The 24581-nt window shown below is 39.0% G+C and overlaps 1 protein-coding gene across 5 annotated transcripts in view; it reads right to left on the minus strand.

Annotated features, from left to right (window-relative positions):
• The window catches only part of DPP6 (dipeptidyl peptidase like 6), a 564650-nt gene that overhangs the window by 92469 nt on the left and 447600 nt on the right, over positions 1-24581 (minus strand). For all 5 annotated transcript variants that reach the window (XM_057416431.1, XM_057416433.1, XM_057416430.1 and 2 more), the window contains exon 7: positions 15255-15336. In XM_057416431.1, coding sequence (XP_057272414.1) covers positions 15255-15336 — 82 coding nt within the window. The remainder of the gene's footprint in view (positions 1-15254; positions 15337-24581) is intronic.

The raw sequence follows: 24581 nt of genomic DNA on the forward strand, positions 1-24581 counted from the left end.
ACATGTAGTCTAACGCTGCACACACCTAATGGTATGGACAGTAAACCTGTGCTGTGTCGGGAATATATCCCCATGTTGAATACCGTGTTTATCTGCATCATGACAGCCCAGAGGAAAGAGAAGATATTCTGAAAAAGTAAGAACAGAAACATCCATACTTAGACTAAAGAAACTGAAATCACTAACTCTATAGAATAAACAAAGAAGACATAATAATGGAAAGGATGAAGAAGAAAGGAAAAGCAGGCTTCCCCCTTTCTATTTCTCCAAAACAACAGGGAAACCAATGAAACCTAGAAGAAAGTGGTTTACACGTGGATAAAAATAGTTTTTCTGATCAAATTAGAAGTAATGCATGGAACTGCTACCCACCGGATGTAACAGAAGACAAGAACTTCATTCTCTTCCTGATGGGTATTAGGATATATGCTCAAAAGATGAAGTACTCAACAAAGATAACTGGAACATCCAGGAGGACTAAGAAGAAGGTGGTCTGGAGGTTTTGTTCTGGATTTGTTTATTTTGATGCATTCACTTAACCCCAGAACAATAAAAATCATTGGGGATTTTGCTGTTCACTTTATGTAGCTCAGGATGTCACCTGAAACTTTCAGCATAAGATATAACGTCATTAGCCTCTGTATCAATACACCACGAACTCATGTAAGCTGGGAAGAAATATCTGCCCATTTGCAACTTGCATTACTACTGATTATGTCAAACTATTTGACATCCTTGTGTGACACAACTAATATTGGAGGAAAAATACTAGACTGATTGGGCCACAAACCTGTGACAGTAGGAGATCAAAGATCAAATATTCATCCAGTAAGATAAATTTGCACAGTAAGGTAAATGTTCAAACTAATAACAAAATAAAATTTAATCCACTTAAAACATAGAAGAGCCTTAACAACACTGACTGACTTAAGGAGGAGTCATTTAAAATGTTTTTGCAAATGCTTTAAGGGCTTCTGAAGTAATGTTCTCTACCAAAGTGAACCAGAGTGGTATTGAGTAATTATGCTGCAGTAATTAAAATACTGGTACTTTTAAATGGATTAATTTATTCACCTTTTCAGGAATCTAATGAAAATAATCTCTTTAAGACCACTGCAAAAGTCACAGTGACCAACTATTCTGAGCAGATTAATATTCAACCCGACTTCCTTCCAGCCAAAGAGGTGAGTGAAGCTCCTGTTTCTTCACAGACCAAGAGAAAATAAAATCATACGCATTAATCTGCATTTTTACTGCTTCTATTTATTTTCCAACTGTAGAGTGGCAGTCTAAGTTTATGTTCTCTTTACCCCATCATCTCTAACATGTATAGCTTGTCGACTGAATGAGCGATATCACTCAAATTTATCATCTCCAAGCATAAAGTTAATGCCTGGATGCTTATTACTTTAAATTATTACCACATTGTAGAAGTCTGAATGTTTCCCTCACATTAGAAGGCAGCCCTCCACACTGCAAGGCGAGCCCACAGGATTTAATTGTGAGAGAGTAGTCAATATGGAAAGGTTGGCCACTTAACATGGACAGTTTGGTCAAGAAGAACTGGCCTTCATGTATAGACAAGCACAAAGTCTTGCCTTCATGCTGTTTTAAATTCCAAATCAGTCTAAACTTCCTTCAAGACTGAAAAAAACCAGCCACAAAATGGAAGACTCAGTGAGTGCAAGGATATAAATACAAATCAACATGCTACTCTCTCCTCATCCAACACAATGTACTTCATTGTTTTCTGTTTTAAAATATTAAAGCCTTCTCCCCATGTAGAAACCTGCTCTTTTACTGGCAAACCAGTTCACCTGAGGGCACATTCTGCAGAATAAATAACAGATTCATTTTATAATTCTGTGCATCTCCCAAAAATGCTTGTACAGAATCAGTAAAAAATATCTGTGTAAAGGTAATTATCCATGGACTACACTGTTGTAGATGTTGAACAAATTCACAGAAAGGGCACTTCCTGCCCCAACAGCATATCATTTTAATAGAAAAGTACTTCTGTTCACATTCTACATGTGAAAAAATGAGAGACAGGGACACCAAAGACAAGACTTAGCTGCCCAAACATAGGCATTTAGAGCCACTTTAAGCCCCTTCATGCATCTAAAACACCTAGCAGATATGATAGATGACATATGGGAAACCTCTGCTCTCACAGAGTAGCATCTAGAGATCACATACTTTTAACGCTATTTAGTTGAGGTACTCTAGGAACCTACGTTTAAATAGGTAAATCCTATTTATTTTAAATGTTGCACAGGAAGACTGGCAAAACCATGGGTCCAACTTGGGTAGCTTGAGCTCTATTCCAAACCATCAACCATAAAATCACTCTTACTGTAATTATTTTACATCAGGTAGATTATTGTAAGCTTGTGAAGACTGTGAGAGAACAGATCCAACATGTGCATCGCCCTGCCATGAAGTGCATGTCTATAACTGTCTGTTTATTGGGAGAGTGATGGTCAGCTTCAACATGATACACTTGAACTCATACTTCTTTTTTCAAAGTCAGACCTATGGCTACTGCAAAATCCCTTTTACTGAATGATAAAGTTCCTGTATGTATCTTGCTCTGTACATCTGCCGTTGTACATTGTCAGCATTGGTGGGATTCAATACTGTGTAGGACTTCGTGGGCTTTTGTAGATGGCATGATCTAGTCTGCCTTAGACAGATGCCAAGTAGAGCCAGCAGAGAGATGCTGGTACCAATGAAGACATAAAGGAGAATAAAATCTGCCTCACTTCAGGGATTATTCTACAGCAGCTTTTATGGTGTGCTGGGTGCTCCCAAGTCCATACAAAGTCAATCAATACAATTTGTATAAGTTAGATATCTACCACTTTGACTGAGTACAAATACCCAACATCAAGATGCCTTCATCCCCTCAAGCTGTGGACCATTAACTCTGGGACTAATGACAGCACAAACATGAATTTAAATTAGACTATCAGTAGATTAATATGGGAATAAAAAAAACCAAACAAAACCAAAAAGCACAGTAAAAAGATGAAATCAATCCGGGAGAAGAGACCATCCTCCCTCCCAGCACTACTGATAAGCCAGACTCTGGCTTCCTTGCACATATGCTTTAAAGTCTTCGAAAGCCCTCTCCTGCTGCTGCAGGATGGCACAGACTCAAAAGAAGGGCTGTAGCATATATTTAATGACTATTGCCTCAGTGTTGTTGCTCATAGTCCTAACCACATCCAGGTCCTTGGGCTCTTCTACCTAAACCCCAATCACATCAAATCTCTTCATCAACAGCCACCCATTTTACCACATAAATCCTATCAGAATACATGGGAGCAAATTCAGGTAATAATTTTAGGTAAATCCAGCCATCTGTAAAGTTAGGCAGTATAACAGTATAGAACCACATCACTTTGGTATATAATTGGGGAATCAACTGCCTGAAATAAAACTACGTGCAATTTAAGGTTCCTACCATCAATTATCCATTCAATCAAGAGTGCGTGTGAACTTTTGTATTGAGTTTACATGGCAACTTTTTGGTAGCAGCAAGCAAAAGAGGGATGAAGGAGTGGCTTCTGTGAGAAGACACCAGGAGCTGACCCCATATCAGACAGAGCTAATTCTAGACAGCTCCAAGACAGACTCACTGCTGGTCAAAGCTGAGCCCATCGGTGACTTTGGTAGTGCCTCTGTGACAATATATTTATAAAAGGTTAAAAACGCTGTGCAGCATATGTGAGAGAGTGAGAAAAAGTGAGAGGAACAGCTCTACAGACACCAAGATCAGTGTGGAAGGAAGAGAGGAGGTGCTCCACGCACAGGAGCAGAGATTCCGCTGCAACCCTTGGCGCAGACCATGGTGAGGCAGGCTGTGCCGCTGGAGCCCATGGGGGTCGATGGTGGAGCAGATACCCACCTGCAGCAGGGGGATGCCTGAAGGAGGCTGTGACCCCATGGGAAGCCAGTGCTGGAGCAGACTCCTGGCAGGACCTGTGGTCCCATGGAGAGAGAAGCCCAACCTGGAGCAGGTTTGGTGGCAGGAGCTGTGACCCCTAAGGGGACCCACTCTGGAGCAGCCTGTTCCTGAAGGATTGCACCCCATGGAAAGGACCCACTTTGGAGCAGTCTGTGAAGGACTGTCTCCCATGGGAGGGACCCCATGCTGGAGCAGGGGAAGAGTGTGGGATGGAAGGGGCAGCAGAGATGAAGCATTATAAACTGACTGCAACCTCCATTCCCAGTCCCACAGTGCCACTCGTAGAAAGGAGGTAGAGAAATGGAGATTGAAGTTGAGCCTGAGAAGAAGGGAATGTGAGGGAAACGAAAGGCATTTTCAGTTTTGTTTTATTTCTCACTATCTCAAACTGTTATAATTTATTGGCAATAAATGAAATTAATCTCCCCAAGCTGAGCCTGTTTTGCACATGAAGGTCATTCCTGAAAAGTCCTGCATAGTATTTTCTCACTCAATCCCACTGAGGAAGGGGTGTGACAGAGCAGCTTGGTGGGCATCTGGTACCAATCAAGGTCAACCCACCACAACAGTCCCACAGTTTAACCAAGCATGTGGCATGTTTTTAAAACTTTTCAGTATAACATACGTCCTTAAAATCTCTTCTGTGTTATTTTTTTTTTTGGGGGGGGGGGGGGGGAATGTCAAGGATGGGAATATTTTGTGCTGAACTGTGCATTAGTAGCTAGCTACATATTTATATGATTTTACATATCACATTGGCCTGAAAGCCTCAGGAAAATACACAGATTTAACTTCCCAATATGTCCAGGAAGGAGAAAAGTATTACCTCTTTATTTACATGCAAAGTAACAGGTTGAGGTCTGTAACAGAGTCACAGCACATAACTGGGGTTTGAAAATGTTAGATCACAAACACAGATAGTTTTGAGCTTGATCAAGCAAGCTCTCCCTGGAAATGCACTCACAGAAAGACCTGTCCATTCTTCCCTCCATTTCTAGTGCTCTCCAATTCCATTCAAATATTTTGGAGCTAGCCCTGCTCAAGCCAGGTTTGTTTTTCCACTGACATAGGAAACCTGGAAGCTGAGGACCATGAAAATGAAAAACTGCAAAGAAAGGAAGATATCCTGCTGTTTTACCCAAGTTAAAACTTGCCCTTATTACACAGAATCAGCATGCCCATTCTTGCCCATGCAGCATCTCGAAACAGAATGATAATTGTGTTTTCATTTTGGGATATGAAGGAAATCTGATGATCACCCTACTGGAAAAGGTTTTGTCATTTTCCAGTTATCATACATCAACTGCAGCAGAAAAATGTGTGATCTATTCAAAATCAGTTCTAAAGCTTGTTGTTGATTGGCTATGCATTATTTTATGAATATTCTGCCAATTTCTTCCTTAAACCTCATAAAATACAAACTTTGATGTTCAAATAGCTTCCATTAATGCATTGTCGTGAGTGTAGTTCTTAACGCATATGACATGATTACACCAGCTTTTACCAATTCTTCAAAAAGGGTGATAAAACCATAAACTGATCAACAGTGAGTTTACATAATAAGAACTATTATTTTAATTAGGCTTTTCTTGTTGCCATTTAAATATAGCTTGATAGCAGGAAAGAAACAAGACATAAGACAAAAAGCTAAAAAATATTTTCATTCTGTCCATCAGATGGTTCATGTTTGCAATTTAGGAAGGAGACAGATAACAGATATGATGGAAAAGTGAGATAAAGAATTTTTGAATCAACTTCTCTTTCTTTGCAAAACAAAAATATCATTATTAAACCCAGCGACAAACCAAAATGCCATTATTAAACCCAGTGACAAACCAATTAAATTCTTCCACACAGTCAACACATTGGAAGCACATCTTGATAAATTATTGACAGAAAAGGCTACAGTTTCAGGTTTTTATACCAGGATTTATCTTTGCTTTAATTCAAAGTAAGAAGCTAACTCCTGACCAAGCCAAGGATTTAGAAGACATGGCAAATAGATAAGGCTTACTTTAATTCAGCTCTCCCCTCCCCAGAGATGGGCAATGGTGACATTTAGACCAAAGTGAGGCCTATACCAGTTTTAAAATGATTGTGTGGGAAGGCTTTCAGGACAGAGAAGCTGAAAATACCCCAAGGGGCCACTAAAACTGGTAGTACAGATTAATGCACATAAGAATAGTGCTGATCCATAAACACATCAAAACCAGTATTTATGGAGGGGAGAGTGAAGGCTTGTTTGCATCTGATATCAGTAGTGAAAGACATTAACTGCATGGAAATCAATGCAACGAAAGGAAATGTAATTGATTCTGCAAAGGAAAACTGTCAGAGTTACTGTAAAAGACAAATGAAAAATCTGCTGCCTTCATTGGCTTCAATTACATATCCAGGAAGGGTAGTGAAGAAGAGTCACCACGTGTAAATTGTGTAAATATCCTGATTTGAGCTCTATATCTTAAAAATTGCTAATATCCCATGTAAAATACATATTTAAGGCCTTAATTTTGCTTTCACTGCACATGATCAACTAAGAGACTAAGTTGGAGAGAATGGAAAGGCATCCTCCATGTCTTCAAATAAAGAAGTATTTTCCACTTCTATGAACAGTGTCTAAGCCCCATTTAAGAGCTCCTGAGAGAGGATGTGGCTCTCCAGCTCTGGGGTGGGATTCTCTTCGGGGCTGGGGGACATGATCACCCTGTCTGTAGGGGGTGGAGTAAGTGAAGGAACAGTGGGAGAAAGTCAGAAGACTGCAACATCAGAGGTGTCAAAAAGGATGCTGGAGGATCTGAGAGACCCTGCACGAAAGAAGGTGCAGGCAGAACCTGAGTAGGTAGGGCTAGTAAATGGAGACTCCTGTGAAGGCTGGAAGCTGGTGACTTCAAGCACCATGAGGAAGAGTCCCCAGCTAAGGAGAAGCTGAGCACACCAGTCCACAGAGTAAAGCTTTCATACTTTTCCTGGGAAATTGCCATAGCTGGGTGAAAAACACAGATCTGCAACTGATATTATTCAGTTATTAAGCATTTTCTAGAAAGCCTATATATTGCAATACCCTGTTAGTAACAGGTTTTTTTTTTCTAAGATCATCATTCTTACTAAATCACATTTGTGGTGTATCTACAGTATTCAGTAAAGTCTGGAGACCTTTTCTCCAAGAAACGTTAAAGCTCCCTTTTGAAAGCAGAAGATTTTGTAAGATCCTGTGTTTTTTAAGGTCTTTAGAGACAATCCAAAAGTGGCAAAATCAATATTCTAAACTCCCATATAATGGGCTATAGGAGTAAGGACTGAATTCTATGATCTGGAGGTACATTCCCAAACTTTTTTCTCTTTGAATTCATCATGGAATAGATTTTTTGTATTCTCCCAGCTAAGGTCCTTAAGAGCATTAATATTCTTCTCAGGTTTCTACAAGCTTCTTTACATTTTTGACATTGCATCATTACAAACTGTGCATTTCCGTTAGTATTCTGTGAGCAGGCTAGTCCACAACATGTACGTATTCTAATCACACCTAGAATCTGCCAGAGTGCAGCCAAATAAGCAATTATTATGATTCTGGAGATTTTAAAATATATGTTTCAAGAAAAATAGATTGTCCTATTTTCTACTTTTCAGGGAAGAAAAAAGGTTTATTTCACCTCAACAAAGAGAGCCATGTCTGCTTGGATTTCCTTGCCCTGGATTCTAATGGGGTTATTTTAATTCATAACTGCCTTGTTATATTAGAGAATGTATCAGTAAATGTACCATTTAGTATGGACTCTGATTCTGCTTTAAAGTTCCGCTTGATGGATTATCTTGTATTCTGTAACCTAATATCGCTGACGGTTATGTAGGGCATCACTATAAATTAGATTATTTAATATGAGATGATACAGTGTTTCATTTGAAATATTTTATTGTATTATAGAATGAATATCTGGCTAAGGAAAGCATAGATATTACTTGTCAGCATAAAGAAACTGGGATTCAGGGTTCCTTCAGGTACACATCTGACCTTGGAAAGTGAGCTAGAGAGTGTAATATTCCTCTTTAATAAAGCGTTTAGTAATAGAAATGATAAACATCCATTCCAGCAACTGAAGAGTAGAGCTAACAGAACTGTTCCTAAAGCTTTCTCATGGCTCTGACGAATGGCAGTTTCTGGGGAAGGAGAGACCACCACAACACAGGTGAGCTACTCCACAGTCCCTTAGATGGTACTGCTTAGGCTTGATTGTGGCACCCTAACATCTTTCACTTGATTTTTACTCTCACCAATGAATGTTGCTATATAAAGTAAAATGTAACTATTTTCAGGGCACAAACCAGCAGCTTTCCGAGAACAACACTTTTCAGAAGTATTTATTTCAATGGACATCATCTACCAACCACGGTTTTGTAAAATGTCAGAAACCCTTATGCACAGACCTAAAGCAGATATCTAGCTGTTAGAACTCTGAAATGAAAAATGCCTTTAACAGAAGAGATATGTTCAATATCCATAAAGCACAACTGAAATTAAAGATACATAAACACTTTAAATCTCTGTAACGTAAGACAATTTTCAGTGGAACTGACTCTATGCTAGAGTTGCAGTGTTAGGAATTTTGCACTACAATTACATTTAAGTTACAGAGGAAGCCTATGGCAGTGTCTCACCTCCAGAGGTGATGCCATAAACACTATATCGTCCTATGTCTCATATTTGGATGTAAGAGCTGTAACTTCTTTTCTGATTTATTGATAAAACTTCCCTGGCAAAGAACCAATTTATTTTTTTTCCACTGAAAACTTTCATGCCCACAAAAAGACCAACATCTTATTTACAATAAAATCACTTGTATCTTCTTTCAGTAACATTTATTGTAGCATCTTCAATTATCCTAAATATCTTGCTCTTTTGCCACTGATGAAAATGCAGTACCAAGAATACTGAGATGGGAAGGGACACAACCATTGTTAGCAGAGCACATAACACTGACTGTGTCAAAGCTTCCCTTTGGTGTATGAGGAATGAATACATCAAGCCCACTGATGTCAAAGGAAATTACAGTGATGTGCAAAAATAAAAATAGGACACTATTGCCACTGTAATCAAAGAGATCAAAAAGCAGAGCGCTCAAAGGAAAATAAACACTTTTGCAATGGAATTTTTTGAATAAAAGGGGGGAGGGGGGTGTGAGGTTATGGGGGGAGAGAGAGGAAGGAGAACCCTCAAACACAGTAACTTGTCTAGGTATTCAGTATATGTATAATGCATATTACTGGGATTTCACTAAAAACTCCAACAAAACCAAAACAAAAAACCCAAACCAATCCAAACCATATTCTGACACTAGATAAGGGGAAGAAGAAGAGGAGACAGCGCATCATTATTCTAAAACTCTTGTTTTTCCAGAATGCAGGGACCATATAAAAAGATATCAGAATATCCCTTACCATGCTTAAATAGGGCTTATATAAACATTAGGAAGGGGAGGGAGGGAATGGGGGAGGGCTTTACTTCCTTGCAACTAGCAAGATAACCAAGCCAGAATAATTACACAGAGCTAAGTATTGATATAGGTGTCACTGCAAAAAGAGATGGTGAGAGAACAGCAGCTTGAAAATAATGATGCAAAAATCTATGAAATAATGGTGCACAAACAGACATAAAGAATTATACACACAGCAGTTCGAAAGCCCTGCTGGACTAGGAACAACAGCGGATGGTTCTGTACCTCCCGTGGAAATGGTTCTCCTCACTTGCTATCTGCAGCCCTTCTACCTGGAACTAAGCTGGCATGACAGACACAAATTCAAGCAAGGAAAAACCTGCTAATTAGAGGAGTTACTCCAGTTTAGTTCCAGGTGTCATCACTTCACCAGCTTTTTTGCATCTAGGTATCCTACTTGGGAAGACACTGTGCTACAGTGTTAAACTGATAACAACAAATGAGATGGATAGGTTAAGGCCTGGTGCAGCAGGATCTATCATTCAAATGTTTTAATATTTCTCTTACTTGTATCACACTTAAAACAGCAATATATATGACAATAAGTGTTTACCAGCATTAGCATTCACTGTTTGAGGACATCTGCAAACCCCCAACATGGCAGGGGCTGAAAAACTTGCTCCTCCTTTTTTTTTCTCCCTGGCATTTGCATTTCACTGAAATAGAGATTTCTTAACGCAACTTCTGCACCTGCTGTGAAACATAACTTCTATTACTTTAGAACCAATTATACACTTGATTGCTGCACAATCTACAAGAATAAAAGTTAGCTCTTGCTCCAAAAAAGTTCACACTGGAAAAGGTTTATTGACTGTGAATGCTGGAGAAACCAATTTTAACCATTCTGTGGGGTTGCAGTAAGTTCAAGGGCATACAAAACTTCCAACAACTATAATCCCCTTCCTGTATTTTTTTGGTACTTTAAAAAAACAGTGAAAACAGTAAAGAACTGACTGGCCAGGAGAACCTCAAAAAAACCTTTCTTTCTGCTGAAGAATAAATACTATGATCTATGAGAGAGGTTTTCTTGAATTATAACTGCTGCCGACAAAGTTGCGCAGAACTGCTTCCCCCAGCATCTGATGTGTCACCGTTATCATTAGTATCTGTCAGGGCTGCTATAGATTCTGATTTAAAAAAATAAAAAGGAAAATAGCAGCACAGCATTAGTTCTCCTGCTTTTGAAACTGGAGTTTAACAGCTCCTGTGAAATGTAATTCAGTGCTGTCAACACAGGCAAATATTGACTGCACGTTATTAGAGCGGGCCTACTGCTTGCTCCTTCCTTAGGTCCCTATTGTCATATACGTGTACCTACCTTAAAGCAAATATTTTGAACCTGAATGTGCTTATTTTGGGATGGCTTAGATTAAAGCCTCCTGAAATCTTAAGGTTTTTTGGATTCCTTTAGCACCTTAGCCACAAACATCCACTAGGCTGTCTCTTGCTCCTGAAGCAGTCCTTGACTTTAGCTGTGCTGCCAAGCAATTCAGCAAAGGAAACATCTTCACATCATCACGTTGTATTTTTTCTTGGTTTTGTTTTTGTGGGTTTTTTTTTGTTTGTTTTCAGTAAATAAATAGAGGTGTCCAAGCCTGTCAGTCACACAGGTTTCATGAAAACTGAGTTCATGGTCAGTGACTACTGAACCTTGCATAGATATTACTGGGGGAAATGCACCACAGAAACCTTAAGCCCTCTGCATGTGGGCAGAACCTCACTCTAAAAGATGTAACATGTGAAACTGATAAAATATTCCAGTAAGATCAATTAGCAGAAGCTTTTTATTTGTAGCAGAATTGAAATTCTGAAAGTGGGTAGCTGTTGAGTCATAGATCAGAAAAAGAGAAGAAATCTAAGGAGTGAAGATTTTAACAAGGGATAAACATACAGAGAACAGGACAAAGGTACAGCCTAAGACTTTTTTGCAGTCCTATGATGTCATCCACATCCCCATATTTCTAGAAAGCATCACACAAACTGAAGATAATACAGCCTAGTCCCTGAAAACCATCAAGGCCAGTGGGCTGATATTAAGGGGGACTTGGGCTGGTGGGGGCACCATTAAAACGGTAGACTGTGTTTATAGACATTTTGCATAGTCATTTGCACCCACAAATAGTGAATATATCATACTGCTATTCCAACTTAACAGTATTTTTCATTCATTCTACAAAGGCATAAATGATGGCTTATGTAGGGCAAGTGAGAGGAGTGACCCCTTTAATAATAGCCACATTTGGGAATTCTGTTTCTTCTGTACTGAAGTTAGTGGCTCTCTTTCTATTGACTCAGGAGCTTATATTGGGAAAGGCCAGATTCTTCTAACAGCTTTGGAAGACTTAATTTGTTAAGACTTTGGCTGAGCTCTGAGAAAGGCTGAAACATTTTTCCAAGGTGCCAGAAGCAACGGCTTTTTGCATTCTGATCTTCTGGCATAGATTTTCTCAGATCCAGTATCTGCCATTATTTATACAGTCTTTTGGCATGTGTGGCATCCTACAGGCTACTAAGAAGTCAAGAACCATGCTCTGAGGAGTTCTTCATCTAAAAATTGGCATATAATTTAATGAGTAAGGACAAAAGAAAACAAGATAAATAGAAAATTGCTCCTGGGAAAGTTCCACTGTTTATTTTTAATCGCAAAGAATGCAAATCATTCAGGCTGTTTCTGTTTCAGCTTTGTTTCTTCTTTTTTGAATGATTAGACATGCAAGAAAGAAAGGGGTCATACACAGCCACCAAAAGTTCCCCTAGGAAGGATGAAATAGAAGCTACAAAGGGAATAACAAATTTCAGAACCAAACCCTCTTACTCTCCTGCCCTACCTCTCCTTTGTGTTGCCAAGGAACAAACCAGGAGATTTCAAGGGGAAAGCTTTTTATTCCCTGAAAATTGGGGTATCTTCAAGGTGATGCAAAACCCAGTCACCCACCCTTTGCTCCCACCTTTCCTGGGAGATGCAGCACGAAGTCAGGTTGCAGACTGTGCACAGAGGGGGGCTGCTCTGAGCAGCACTGGGGCTGGCACACACTCAGGTATCTTAGCACAGTTGTAGGACCACCCTCAGATACTCTACCATGTGTTTGGTCCTGTAACTACCCAGAACCAGGGGAGCTGACAGGTACTTCTCAGTTACTACTTTTCATCTCACTTCACATTTTTTCTCTCCTTCTCCTTGAACACAGCCCAGCCTACATTTAGCAAACACATTCACATGATCAAGTTTAAATAGACTGATTTTTCTCTGCCTTTGAGCTTGATTTTGTCTCCACAGAAGGAGACACAAATTTCAATGGTAATTCTATTCTGAGTAACTCAGTCCTGAAATACAGAACAGTGAGCATTGTATGCGTTCTCTATCAATCACATTTATAATGCTTGTAGATTTTTAAACAAAACCCAACATTTTCTGTTACCCCTGGCAATTTTCTGCCGATCATTAGCTATAAATAGATTATATTGATGCATATAAAAGCCTGCTTATTTTATAAATAACTGCTATAATTTTATTTTAAGGTAAATGACTGGCAAGGAAAATAGCAAAAAGGCACATTTGTTAGAGATATGCACTAAACTACCAGTGACATGCTCCTCACCCACCCTGATTCCAGATGCCAGAGCAGGGAACACAGGTGAATTAAAGGCCAACAGATTTACATATTTGGAAGCCAACCCACCCTCTTATTTCTCATCCCCCCCCCCCCCCCCCCCCCCCCCCCCCCCCCCCCCCCCAGAAACAAAAGAACAAAATCCGCTTTTGCAAGATAATTTACGCGAAATTCAGTAGTAACAGGAATATTTGAAGGTACTTAAAAAAAATCTGCCATGTGACCCAAAGAAGTGACACATGCTAAACTTGAGGTCTTAGGGAATTCTTATGGAATTAAGTTTTCAATGTATATTTCTTAATAAAAATTAGTGGCTAATGATATAAATTTTTTCAGCATTAAAGGATAAAGCTGGGATTACAGAAGACTTTTATTCCAGGCTGTATATACTGTCCTGCTGTATGTACAATTTATCCATTTTGATATGAATATTTTTCCTTTCTGTATAGTTATGTTACTTTGGTAGAGAAGGCAATGGACAAAGTAAACTGGTCATCTTGATTTTGGTATGAAAACAAAGTTAAACCTTATTTCCAAAGTGGAAGTTAAGTACACCCATTCAGCTTGGTAAAACTAACATGAATGTGGATTGATAACATTCTGTGACTGAAGGTGCTGAAGGCACACAAGTTCACAGCAAAACTACACTGAAGACAGGAAGATTCACTTGTGAAACAGAGGAAATCACTGACTCAACTCAATATTAGCTTTCAGTTAGCAGATATAGCTTTTGCTGTACAGTGTGAAGCTCATTTCATTAGACTTAAAATAGAAAGAGCTAGTGAACACTAAATAAAAAATTGCTGGTCTGCTTTTGATTTCTTTGCCAGGTCCTAGAGGTATTCTCCATTTTTAATCATAATGGGTTATCAATTGATTGTACATTGTCATCAGTTGGCCAGAAGCCTGATGATGAGGTCCCACTGGTCTTCACCAATACATATAAGAGTTTGGTCATGATTAGAACTCAATCTCTGTGAACTGGTACAAACTGCTCAGCAGTGATGTGCTGGGCAGCAGACTAAGGAATTTGAAATGGCACATGTTAGAGGATGAAAGTGGGGCATGTTTATGTGTGCAATGAAAAAAATGAGCTCCTCAGAAGTCATTTTGCATAGATGTAAAGGCTGCTGCATCTTGACTCCTATCAGGTTTGAGGCCAATGACTCTGTCAAACTTGATTTTCCCAATGGAGCAGAGGAGATGCTTTCCTGTTCCTGTATCTGCTATGTTTCTCCCCTGCCTGATTTGCAGACTGGCAATTATAATGTCTCCTATTGCTGTTTTTTAAATCACAAAATTTGAAAACAATCTAGTTAAGGACACAGACAAAAAATCCCCAAGAGAGAACTGGGGACAGGAGACATATGCCAGATTTTCTCAGATAATGAGCTTTTATAGCTCATTTCTTGGTATAAAAATTCCATACCAAAAAAGAAGTTGTCACTTTTTCTTTTCTTGTTACAGTAAAAAGAGAGTGTTTGGAATACTTGATTTGCACCAGGAAATGAAGCCAGGGGATCTGGCCACAAAATATGTGCTTTAAAACCTGGGCACATCCAAGATGTCAGTGGCTGAGGGACAAAACACTGGAGATTTCAGGATTTTTGCAGTATGCAAGGCTCCATAAAACACAATGAACCTCTGACAAGTGGTTGTAGTATTAAAAAAAATAACCAACAAAACAACAAAAAAGCAGAGAACTCTGAAAATTTTCCAGAATCCACGTCTGTCCATTTTGCAAACAACTACAGGGCAAATTCAGGGCAAATCCATTCTAGACAGATACATGCTCCAAACAGGGAAGCTAATATTAACATATCCCTAGTGCCAAGTTTGCAAGTCTGAAAACACCCCTGTGAAGCAATGATATGCTAACTAAATCACACTGCCTATTATCTCTATAATCTGTCCTGTGTCCAACACTGGGAGAAGCAGGTGCATCCTTTCAAAGAGCTTTCATAAAGTGCTCTTTCTGTGTATTTTTAGACACAATTACTTTTCAGTAAATGCATATATTTGGGAATTTTATAAATAAATTACATGATAAAACAACCCCCATAACGAAACTAACCACACAGGTTTCAAAAAAACTAGTCAATATAGAATTATTCTTTCTGTACTTCCAAACAACAGCAGCATGGTCTCTAAATTCATTTGAACACTTATTCTTTCTCTTACCAGCTGTTGCCCTTTTGGACCCCAACCAGCATACTGAAGCTTTGCATTGCTGACCTCAGGGGGATACAAATTCTGGGGATCCCTGCAAAAAGAGAAAAGTAAGATTTCAGCTTCAGAAATGTCCTTAGTTAAGCTGGTGCAACCCTGTTTTGAAAATCCACCATGACCTTGTGAGGTGTCTTTCAGCTGAAATAACTTAATATTTAGTGCCAGATTTCAGTAGATTTTTTTACCGTAAGGTAAGCACTATACCGCTTGCAAGCACTGGTAAGACCAAATATTGAAATGAAAATTTTTGTTTCTTATATGAAGTTTAACATATTAGTTCCACTGCTGACTTGCCTAAGCCTCAAGAATTAGTCAAGGGATAGCAAACAAAGTATTTGTATTTATCAACACTTATGATGTCCACAAAGGATAAATAATAATTATATTTTTGAATCATATTGCTACAAGAAAAATAAATTTCATCGTCTTCACCCCATAGCTTTTCTGCCTGTTTTCCTTTGAACATGATGGCAGAAATGTTTAGCAACTGTATAACAACTGACATGTAGCCTGGCTTCGAAGGGAAAAGCTCCCATTAGTACCAAATACCTAATTATTTTTTAGAAAATAAAATCTAAATGCTTTTCTTGTTCTTTCATCCATTATCTTCATTTTGTAGCAGGACATCAGTGAGACGTAGCAAATGAAATATAGAAAAAGGAGGGGTTTTTTTGGTAAATGTCAAAGCAGCACAATGTCATTTTATCACAGCACAGACAGCGTTGCCTTGACTGTATTTATACTCAGCACAAATAACGACATTATATATTCTGAAGTCACATTGTTGCCACTCTGTATATAGTAATATTCTACAAAGAAGAACAGCAATAAAGCGTGGATACAGTATGCCTCATTAGAGGATCTCAAACTGCTTTAAAAAGGGTATCACTATCAGTGGCCTACAGATAGGAATAACAAGTCAATTTTAGGCCCTCACCACCTAAAAACAGCAAAAAGAACCAAAGCCTTCCTTGCCTTTAAGAAAAAGTCCTTTTCTTCTTGTACACAGTTTATCTCTTCATTAAAGGCAATGTTTTCCAGACCATATTTTCAAAACAGAATAAAACTGAATGCAATGATTAGACATTAAGTGAATTCTCTTTATTGCCTCTTTTGTGACGTGGTGCTGTACCACTGTTACACTGCAGCTCTGCCCTTTCAGGCAAGAACTCCCTTGGCTGCACATTCCCACTGCACTGTTGTAGTTTCCCTCTTCCATAACTCCTGCAGTTGGTATAGCAACTTCTGCTCTCCTGCTGGAAGGTGTGTATCAGTGGTTACAAATGATATTCCATAATGTCTGCAAGGCCCCTGGGAAGAGGTCCACAGAGCCAATTAAATTGCTCAAGATGACATGTTTGATGTAGATGGGATCCACTAGGAATGGGGAGGAGGAAGAGTGGTTTGTTGACACACTGACCCTTCGAGTCTCAGTGTAATGCAGGGTGCCCAGATAGCCTTTGGCTCTATAGACGAAGTGTCATCCACAACTGTTGCTGGCAGAATAAAATTTTATCCTTTCTTCTCATGGTTTTCAACCAGAAGGTGTCATTGTAAGGTATGGATAAGAGAAAACATAATTCTCATACTGAACTCCTGCTAACAGGAGCTACAAAATTCCCATTCCAGAAAGAAGAATAAACATAAATACAACTTCTTCTGGATCTTTTCATACTTATATGTATTATATACTTAAGTTTCAAGTCAGCTATTTCTGTTCAGACTCATTCTCTTTGGTTAGCTATCTTGATTATCTTAACAGAGAGTAACTGCTGAGTGTAGATGAAGAGAAAAAAATAAGGAATCAAATAAAAACTTCTTATGGAAGAAAAAAAAGTTCTTCACTATTTGCCAGACAATCTAGCTCTTGTGTTTGTTTTTTTTTACCCATGGTGAGGGGAGGAGCAAGATGTTACAGATAAAGGGGGAAATATCATCCCTAAATAGATTATACAAACTGTAAAAAGTCAAACCTGTAACACTTCAGGTGAAGCTAAGGGACAGATACCAATTACAGCCAATAACTCAGACAAGAGCCCAGACATGTCCTATCAGTTCTGCTCATTGCATCACCTTTTAGAAGAGGAAAACTCTAACACTGTAAGAAATGATGCATAAACCAGCTTTGGTAGCTGATAAGGCAGAAGCAAAAGCACTCCCTGCAACCTACCTGCAAAGAGCTCTGCTACGGACAAAAAGGCAAATCCATCTTCTCTTTTTTTTTTTGGCATCATTGAGAAAAAACAGACTTGCATCTCTTGAGTTCCCTTGTAAGTTCTCCAGAATGGCTGGAAAACTTCCTTTCGTAGCAAAATCTTGTTTGCTTGCTTTAACACCTTTTGATAAATATGTGGATAAAAGGGCTGACTGGTGGAATTGCATGTTGCCTGGAGGTGCCTGATTTACAAACCTAGTTACTGTAAACCACCTCTACATTCAGAACATAACAGCATGCATGTTCAGGTTGTGATGTAGGGCACTGAAGATAGGTGGTAGCCAGGCATCCATCCTCATGCTATGAGTTAATTCTTTTCTACCACAGGCTATGAAAGCAGTCTAAGATTATAGTTTCCCCCCACAAACATTCCTAAGAGATGGACATTTTCCTCTTTGTAGATTTTGACTTGTTCCTCGTCTCTTCTGAAGAGAATCGCCTTCCCCAGTGTTGCAACATTCACTTCCCCACGTGCAGGAAACATCAGCATCATTTGCAAGGGGATTAAGAAGACATCCCTCCTTGCCAAGTCTGATCTAGCAGGCTTCAGAGAAACAGCAGGAATGATCTGGAAATGGGCTATGCTAGCAGTGCCAAGGGAGACTGGTTCACCTGTGAACCTCACCATGAAAGACCAGATACCCACATACGTACTTGGGCCACATTATGTGCATGGACTGCAGTAGAATACACATGGAATCCCTCCCTGGTATTCCCAAAAGTGATTAAGGGATTCAGACCAAATGCCCACCTACATGGCTGGAGCACTTGCCCATTTTCCAGCCACTGCATAAATGGGTTCTCATGCAGGTCAGCTCCTTCTGTGAGGCATGTTATTGTTGATAAGCTACAGTCTTCCTTAGCTATACCCTTGTTTTTCCTCCAAACAGCCTGCTTAAAATTTCCCTGTATTTTTTTCTTGAATCCGTCAATATTATGGGTCATCTCAGCCTCTCCAAAGAGCCAGTGCTCCTCACAGACCCTCATAATTAGGACTTGTTTGGATCTGATCCTTCCCCTTGTGAGCTCATTTGTGTAGGATGCTGGCTTGGAAATGGGCTATTCTGAAAGTAGTCTGTATATCTCCTGTTAGTGGTTTGGATAAAGAATAAGGTTCATTACACCCTCTCACTGTTTTCATAATTTCCTTATGAAAAAGAACCTTAATCTTCATTTCCCACCAAAGAAATAGCAAGGCCTTATTATTTTTTTCATCTCTTAGAATGACTGATTCTAAAGCTCAGGAAAGAAGCGAATAATAATGTTATTTTAGGCCAGACAGAAGATGGAGCAAGTGCTGTATAAATTTTTCCTTGTTAAGGTGACATTGTCTGCACCATAGACTATTAAATTGCTCCAGACATGGGCATGATTTCAAAATTCAGTATTCAAAAAACATCACTAAAGTAGCAAATTGTAGTAAATTTGCTCATTTAGATGAAACTTTCTGCCAAAAATTCTCCCTTCAAAATTTCAGAATAAGGAAAACTCCTGAGTGCAATTAGTGTGCTGTCTGCCAAATAATTTTTGCTTGTAATTAAGCTTAGAACATATATGTAGAATAAAAGAAACTAATCAATCCTATCAGGTTGCCTGGTTTTGACCTTAAAGAATACTATGATTAATGAGGAACTAATTTTAAAGAGATTGTATTGCTTTTGGTGAAATTTTTACATGCATGTGTTCCATTTTCTGACAGTTTCTGACCAATTTCCCTCAGAGACCTTATGGCACAGTCTTCCGATGAGCACAAACAAGACAAACTGTTCTATATAAAGTTCTTCAAAACCATCTTAAAAACAATAGAATTTTTCCACTGTAATTGAGGGAGAGGCTCCTTTTACTTAAAAAAAAAATGTTTTACAATGACTGAAAAAGTCTGAAACTGAAAAAAGCAGTTAAAGTCAGGAGTATGTTATAGGGTGTTCTTCTAGGGTTTGATTTAATAACTATTTTAATTTTAAATACAGAACAGTAGAATTTGTACAGAAATTCTTTGCACATGCTGCCAATGTGAGCAAAAATGCAACAATTTGCACCAAAGGCTGCTCTACACATGTCCATCCTCTAAACAAATAACTAAAACTATGTATATGAGCTGGAGTGAGTTCTCAAGAACAACTTTGGAACTCCTTGATTAACTGTGCCATAATTTTGGAAAATATAGGAAATACATTAAGATTTCAATAGAATATGTAAATAAGTTAAAGAAATACAGTTAAAAAAAAAGTGTGGGTAAGGCAGAAATATCCCCTCTTGTTATTTGCATCAAGACAGCACTGAATATTTTGAAAGACAGCAGCCCTAAGTACATCAGCTTACAGTACTCTAAGGATTTTTCATGGTTAACTGTAAAAATAAATCTATCTATCTATCTACCTACCTACCTAAACTGTCTGTCTTAGCACCAGAACATCTACTTCTAAAAGCATAAAATCAGACAGCAGCTTAGACAGATTTCTTCTTCCTCAGAAAGAAGGAAAGAAAAATGAGATATAAACCACAATTAGAGAAGAAACCTAGAAAGGTTATAAAAACCTGGAAACTTCATAATATTTAAGAGGTTTGATGCATTATGAGAAAAAAGTACACTTTTAGAGATAAAAAGAAATAAAAAAAATAAAAGCATGCAAAACATGTGTTCATAAAGGTATAAAGAACCATAGATAAGGACTCATAGAAAGAGGGAAAGATTTCCAAGAAATAAGAATGCCATCTTTTGGGAAGCAAAAAGGCATTGTTAAACAATTAAATGACTTGTTTACTTCAGTATTCACCAAGGAGAAGAGCAGACAGGTGCCATTAAGAAAATTGCTTCCCAGGAGATACTCAGCCCTGCAGAGACTTGCAGTGAGATAGAATAAAACATAATGCAAATGGGAATCAAAGACTTGCCAGAACAGAAAATGGAGAAAGCAGACTGTCAGAAGATGCAACTAAAAGAATCCTCCTGGAATTGTAATAAAAGTACTTAAATAGATGGGGAAGGCTCTCCCATTCATCTAGGCTCATCTGCTATTCACTGTTTAATGCACATCTGCACACATGCACATATTCTCCTTACAGAACTTTTCACAGAACAAAAGTAGAAGGAGGTAATGAAAGCAATTTGAATTTATTAATTACAACTACAGATACACATCAGATCATTCAGCTGTTCTTAAAAACTGCTGAGCTCACCAACCATCTTGTCCAAGATGAATTAATTCTATGAATGTAAAACATAAAAGATAAAAAGCAAAGGAATCTAAAACATTTGTTTGTAATTTGGCAATCCAGTCAGATTCAAGCCAACAATGTGAGCTCAGAGGTCTGATTATAGTCTACCTGCGTCTGTAAAGCATCCATCAACATAATATTTGGTACTGGGCTTGCAAAATCTTGCTACTTTAAAATCAATCGCTTGTCAGAAAAGAAGCTACCAAATTCTGTTAGGGATTATGTGAAAAGATGGCACAGGCTTGCCTTTCTAGAGAAGATCTACAAAACCTGATTTTTAAAAAGCATCAGAGACTGGTATACAGCTAGGTGTCATGGTAATGCAGGCTGGAGGACTGAGGCCCATTGATCCAAATCTCTAGGTTTCCCTGAGTAAGCAAACAGTGGAAATGGTCCTTAGAAACTAGTAGCATTACTTTAAAAATGATGACATTATCATGTTTCTTATGTGACCCCTCTAAATCATAGATGACAGAGTGAATTTTTATTACATTTTTAAACAGAACTTTTGTTCCTGGAGTCATATTTTGTCCCCTAAGAGACAATGAGATGTGATAGCATTCAGGTGATATACACAACTGCTTAAAAGTAATTTTCTTTCACTCATGTAATTTTCTCTTACTCTATAGAAAGTTTCTCAGCCAGCTCTGATCTCAAAGCTACACAAGGCATAAAGAAAGGCACTGGATTTTATCAGGATTTCAACTCTATTTATCTATAACAGAGGCATGGAAAAATGAAAATCTAAATGTTTTAATGCTGTCAAGGCTACTCAGAATTACAGCTAGGCAAAGATTCAAAATACTGGTAAAAAAAAAAATACAGGTTGAGGACAAACAAGCCAGTAAACACAGATGTTTAAGGACAAACTCAAAGATCTCAAAAATGATGAGCACGGGATAAATGTACATGGTCATTCAGAACAACTCTATGAGTCCCCAGGAAAGGATGTTTGTGATGAAACCTTAGCATTTCCTATCCATCTGACCTTGTCTGACTTCCAAACCATGATAAAAATATATCACCATGATGTGATGCCTGCAGAGAGCAATATGGGTTTATTAGCACATAAAATGAGATACAGCTGTGATCTACTACTACCAGAGCCAGCGGAAGTGCCTCGTTACGATATGACTTCACTGGATGCTGGGTAACGCTTTGAATTAGGCCAAGAGATTGATTCTTGGGTTTGTTCTCTAGACTCATCTAATAGTTTGTGTTACTGCGTTTCAGACAAAACCAGAATGACTCAGTATTCTCCACATCTTTTAAGAGTCTTTGAGCAAATCTTATTTCTTCTCATATCAACAGGATAAGGAGATCTTGGAGTCTTGTGTATAGGTTCTCAGGAATATTGAAACACACTATTCTTCTAAACAGCCTCTCCCCATACAGACCAGGTTGTCATCAGTTAAAATAAACAAGGCATATACTTAATAGACTCATTATTTCAATTTCTTATCAACAGTGATATGATCACTTTCTAGCAATACCACAACTAGCCTGATTTCAGATAAATTTCAAAAGTGGACTGCAAAATACTCTCCTTATTTAAAGGACCAAAATATCACTCTAGCCCTACAGTTCTGCCTCATGAGGGGGCCTATAAGGATGCTGGGGAGCGACCATTACGGACTGTAGTGATAGGACAAGGGGCAATGGGTTAAAACTTAAACAGGGGAAGTTTAGATTGGATAGAAAGAAGAAGGTCTCTACTGTAAGGGTGCTGAGGCACTGGAATGGGTTGCCCAGGGAAGCTGTGATTGCATCATCCCTGGCAGTGTTCAAGGCCAGGTTGGACAGAGCCTTGGGTGACATGGTTTAGTGTGAGGTGTCCCTGCCCATGGCAGGGGGGTTGGAACTTGATGATCTTAAGGTCCTTTCCAGCCCTAACTATTCTGCAATTCTATGATAACAGACATGTATAAACCTTACATGTGCAAGAGAAATGCTCCCATTTGAAGTGGGGTGTAACTTTTGCCTTCACAACTCTACATACAAAACGTCCTTTCATTCCTCTATCTCCTTCTCATGTGTGACATGGAAAATAAGCTTTTCTATTCCTGTCTTATCTCCTTAAATTCATAATGGAGCATTCAATAAATTGAGGATTAGGGTAATGGGTGAAGAGACATCAGGGCTGGTGTGACACAGTCTGGGCTATCAGCCTGGGATTTTGCCACCTTTGCCATAAAGAGACTTTCTCAGTGTTTATGGTATCATGGAAAGCCCTGAATATGTCATCCTTTCTTCAGCCAATGGTCTTTTCTTGCATTTCCTGAATTTCACCCCATATGTTCTGAATTCCCTTAGGGGGCAGGATGCCTATTTTAAACTCCATGGCAGCGAGGAACTGGCCATAATTTTGCAGGTTTTGGTCTTCAAAACTGGCTTTTTCCGAGGTTCCCACATGCAGTAACACGCAGCGCACATTCTTTGTGCTGTGTAATCAAACAATACCGCACTGAGAGTTTAAGTAGGCTGAAAGAGTTTATCACCCAACTATGGCAACAAATAATCAAGGCCCAGGCTGCAGGGTGTCTCCACAGCCTGACAGCAGCGGAGCGAAAGCAGCCCCCCTGGGGAAACGCATGTTTCTTGTTCCTAATTTACTGGACCCCCTCCCAGAACCTTGAATATTAGGACAAAAACAAACAAAGAAGTCCCAGTCCCCACTATGAAAATCCACACACAGGACTATTTCATTTCTGGGAAGGTGATACATAGAAACAGCAATTGTAGGGGCTGTGGTTAGTTGCCTGTTCAGTGGTCTGCACCATCAATTTACACATTCTCTTTCATCCACCTTTTTTCCCTTTTCTGGGAAAGGGAACCAGTTCAACCTTGCTAAGTATAAATACAAAAGAAAATCCATGCCAACATGCCAAGTTTTGGTGGTGGTTAGTGTTGGGATGTGCATGTACCCTGAGGTATGCTTTGGAGGCTGACCACAACCTGGGGACTGGAGGAGGTTCATTTGCACTGAGACACACAGACATTTCCAACTCCAGATAAGCTGCTCACCAATGAAACACATTTTATTCAATAATATAATTTAATAGGAGCCCTGCCTCCATTTCAGGGTGCCCCCTCAGACTAACACCAAGGAAGAGTTTGCTTCAACCCCCTTTTTTTTTCTCTTCCTGATGAGCCATAAGCTCTTGACCTTTTCTGTAACATAAGGAGGTTGGTTGCTGGGCTTTTCTCTGCAAAAATGCTAACATCTGCATCTAACTATTAATTACCAAGATCTTTTTTAGTTCTTTTAGTCTTAGCAGTCATTGCTCTAATCCTTAATATCAAGTCCTCCCATCAGGGGACTATTCGTTGTTATTATTGCTATACATGGTTTCTAAGGTGTCCACCCACATCACAACTGATTCTGAAAGAGAGAAGCATGTGGTAAGGGCTGCTTTGCCTACACAGAAAAGGAACATTTACATGAAAACTGCTATACAGTGACCAACATGGGTGAGCAAATGGTAAATCCCCTCAGGAAATGGTATGTTGTTGAGCTGCTAAAGTGGATTTCTTCCCACCAGCACAGCCAAGAGTCCTGCCTGAACTGCTTTCTGAGGCTGAGCTGCTTTCAACCTGCCACTGCTTGGAAGTGAGTGCTGCTCAAATAACAGCTTTGCTTAATAAAATGCTGGCTCACTCTTTTTAAAGAGGTACAAAATGTATTCCTAAGCAATAAGCTGGTATGTGATTTAACCACTGTTCCAGTGATTTAAAGAGTGTTTAATTCAGATGATTATAAAAAGCAAGAAGTCCAACGGCTCCATCAGGGTTTGAGCCAAATGTCAGTAAAAACTGAAAGATCCCTACCCACTTCAGAGGATTTA

The sequence above is a fragment of the Pezoporus wallicus genome, unplaced genomic scaffold, assembly GCF_028554395.1.
Source record: "Pezoporus wallicus isolate ANWC-B61680 ecotype Strahan unplaced genomic scaffold, APGP_CSIRO_Pwel_v1 contig_3847, whole genome shotgun sequence".
NCBI lineage: Eukaryota > Metazoa > Chordata > Aves > Psittaciformes > Psittacidae > Pezoporus > Pezoporus wallicus.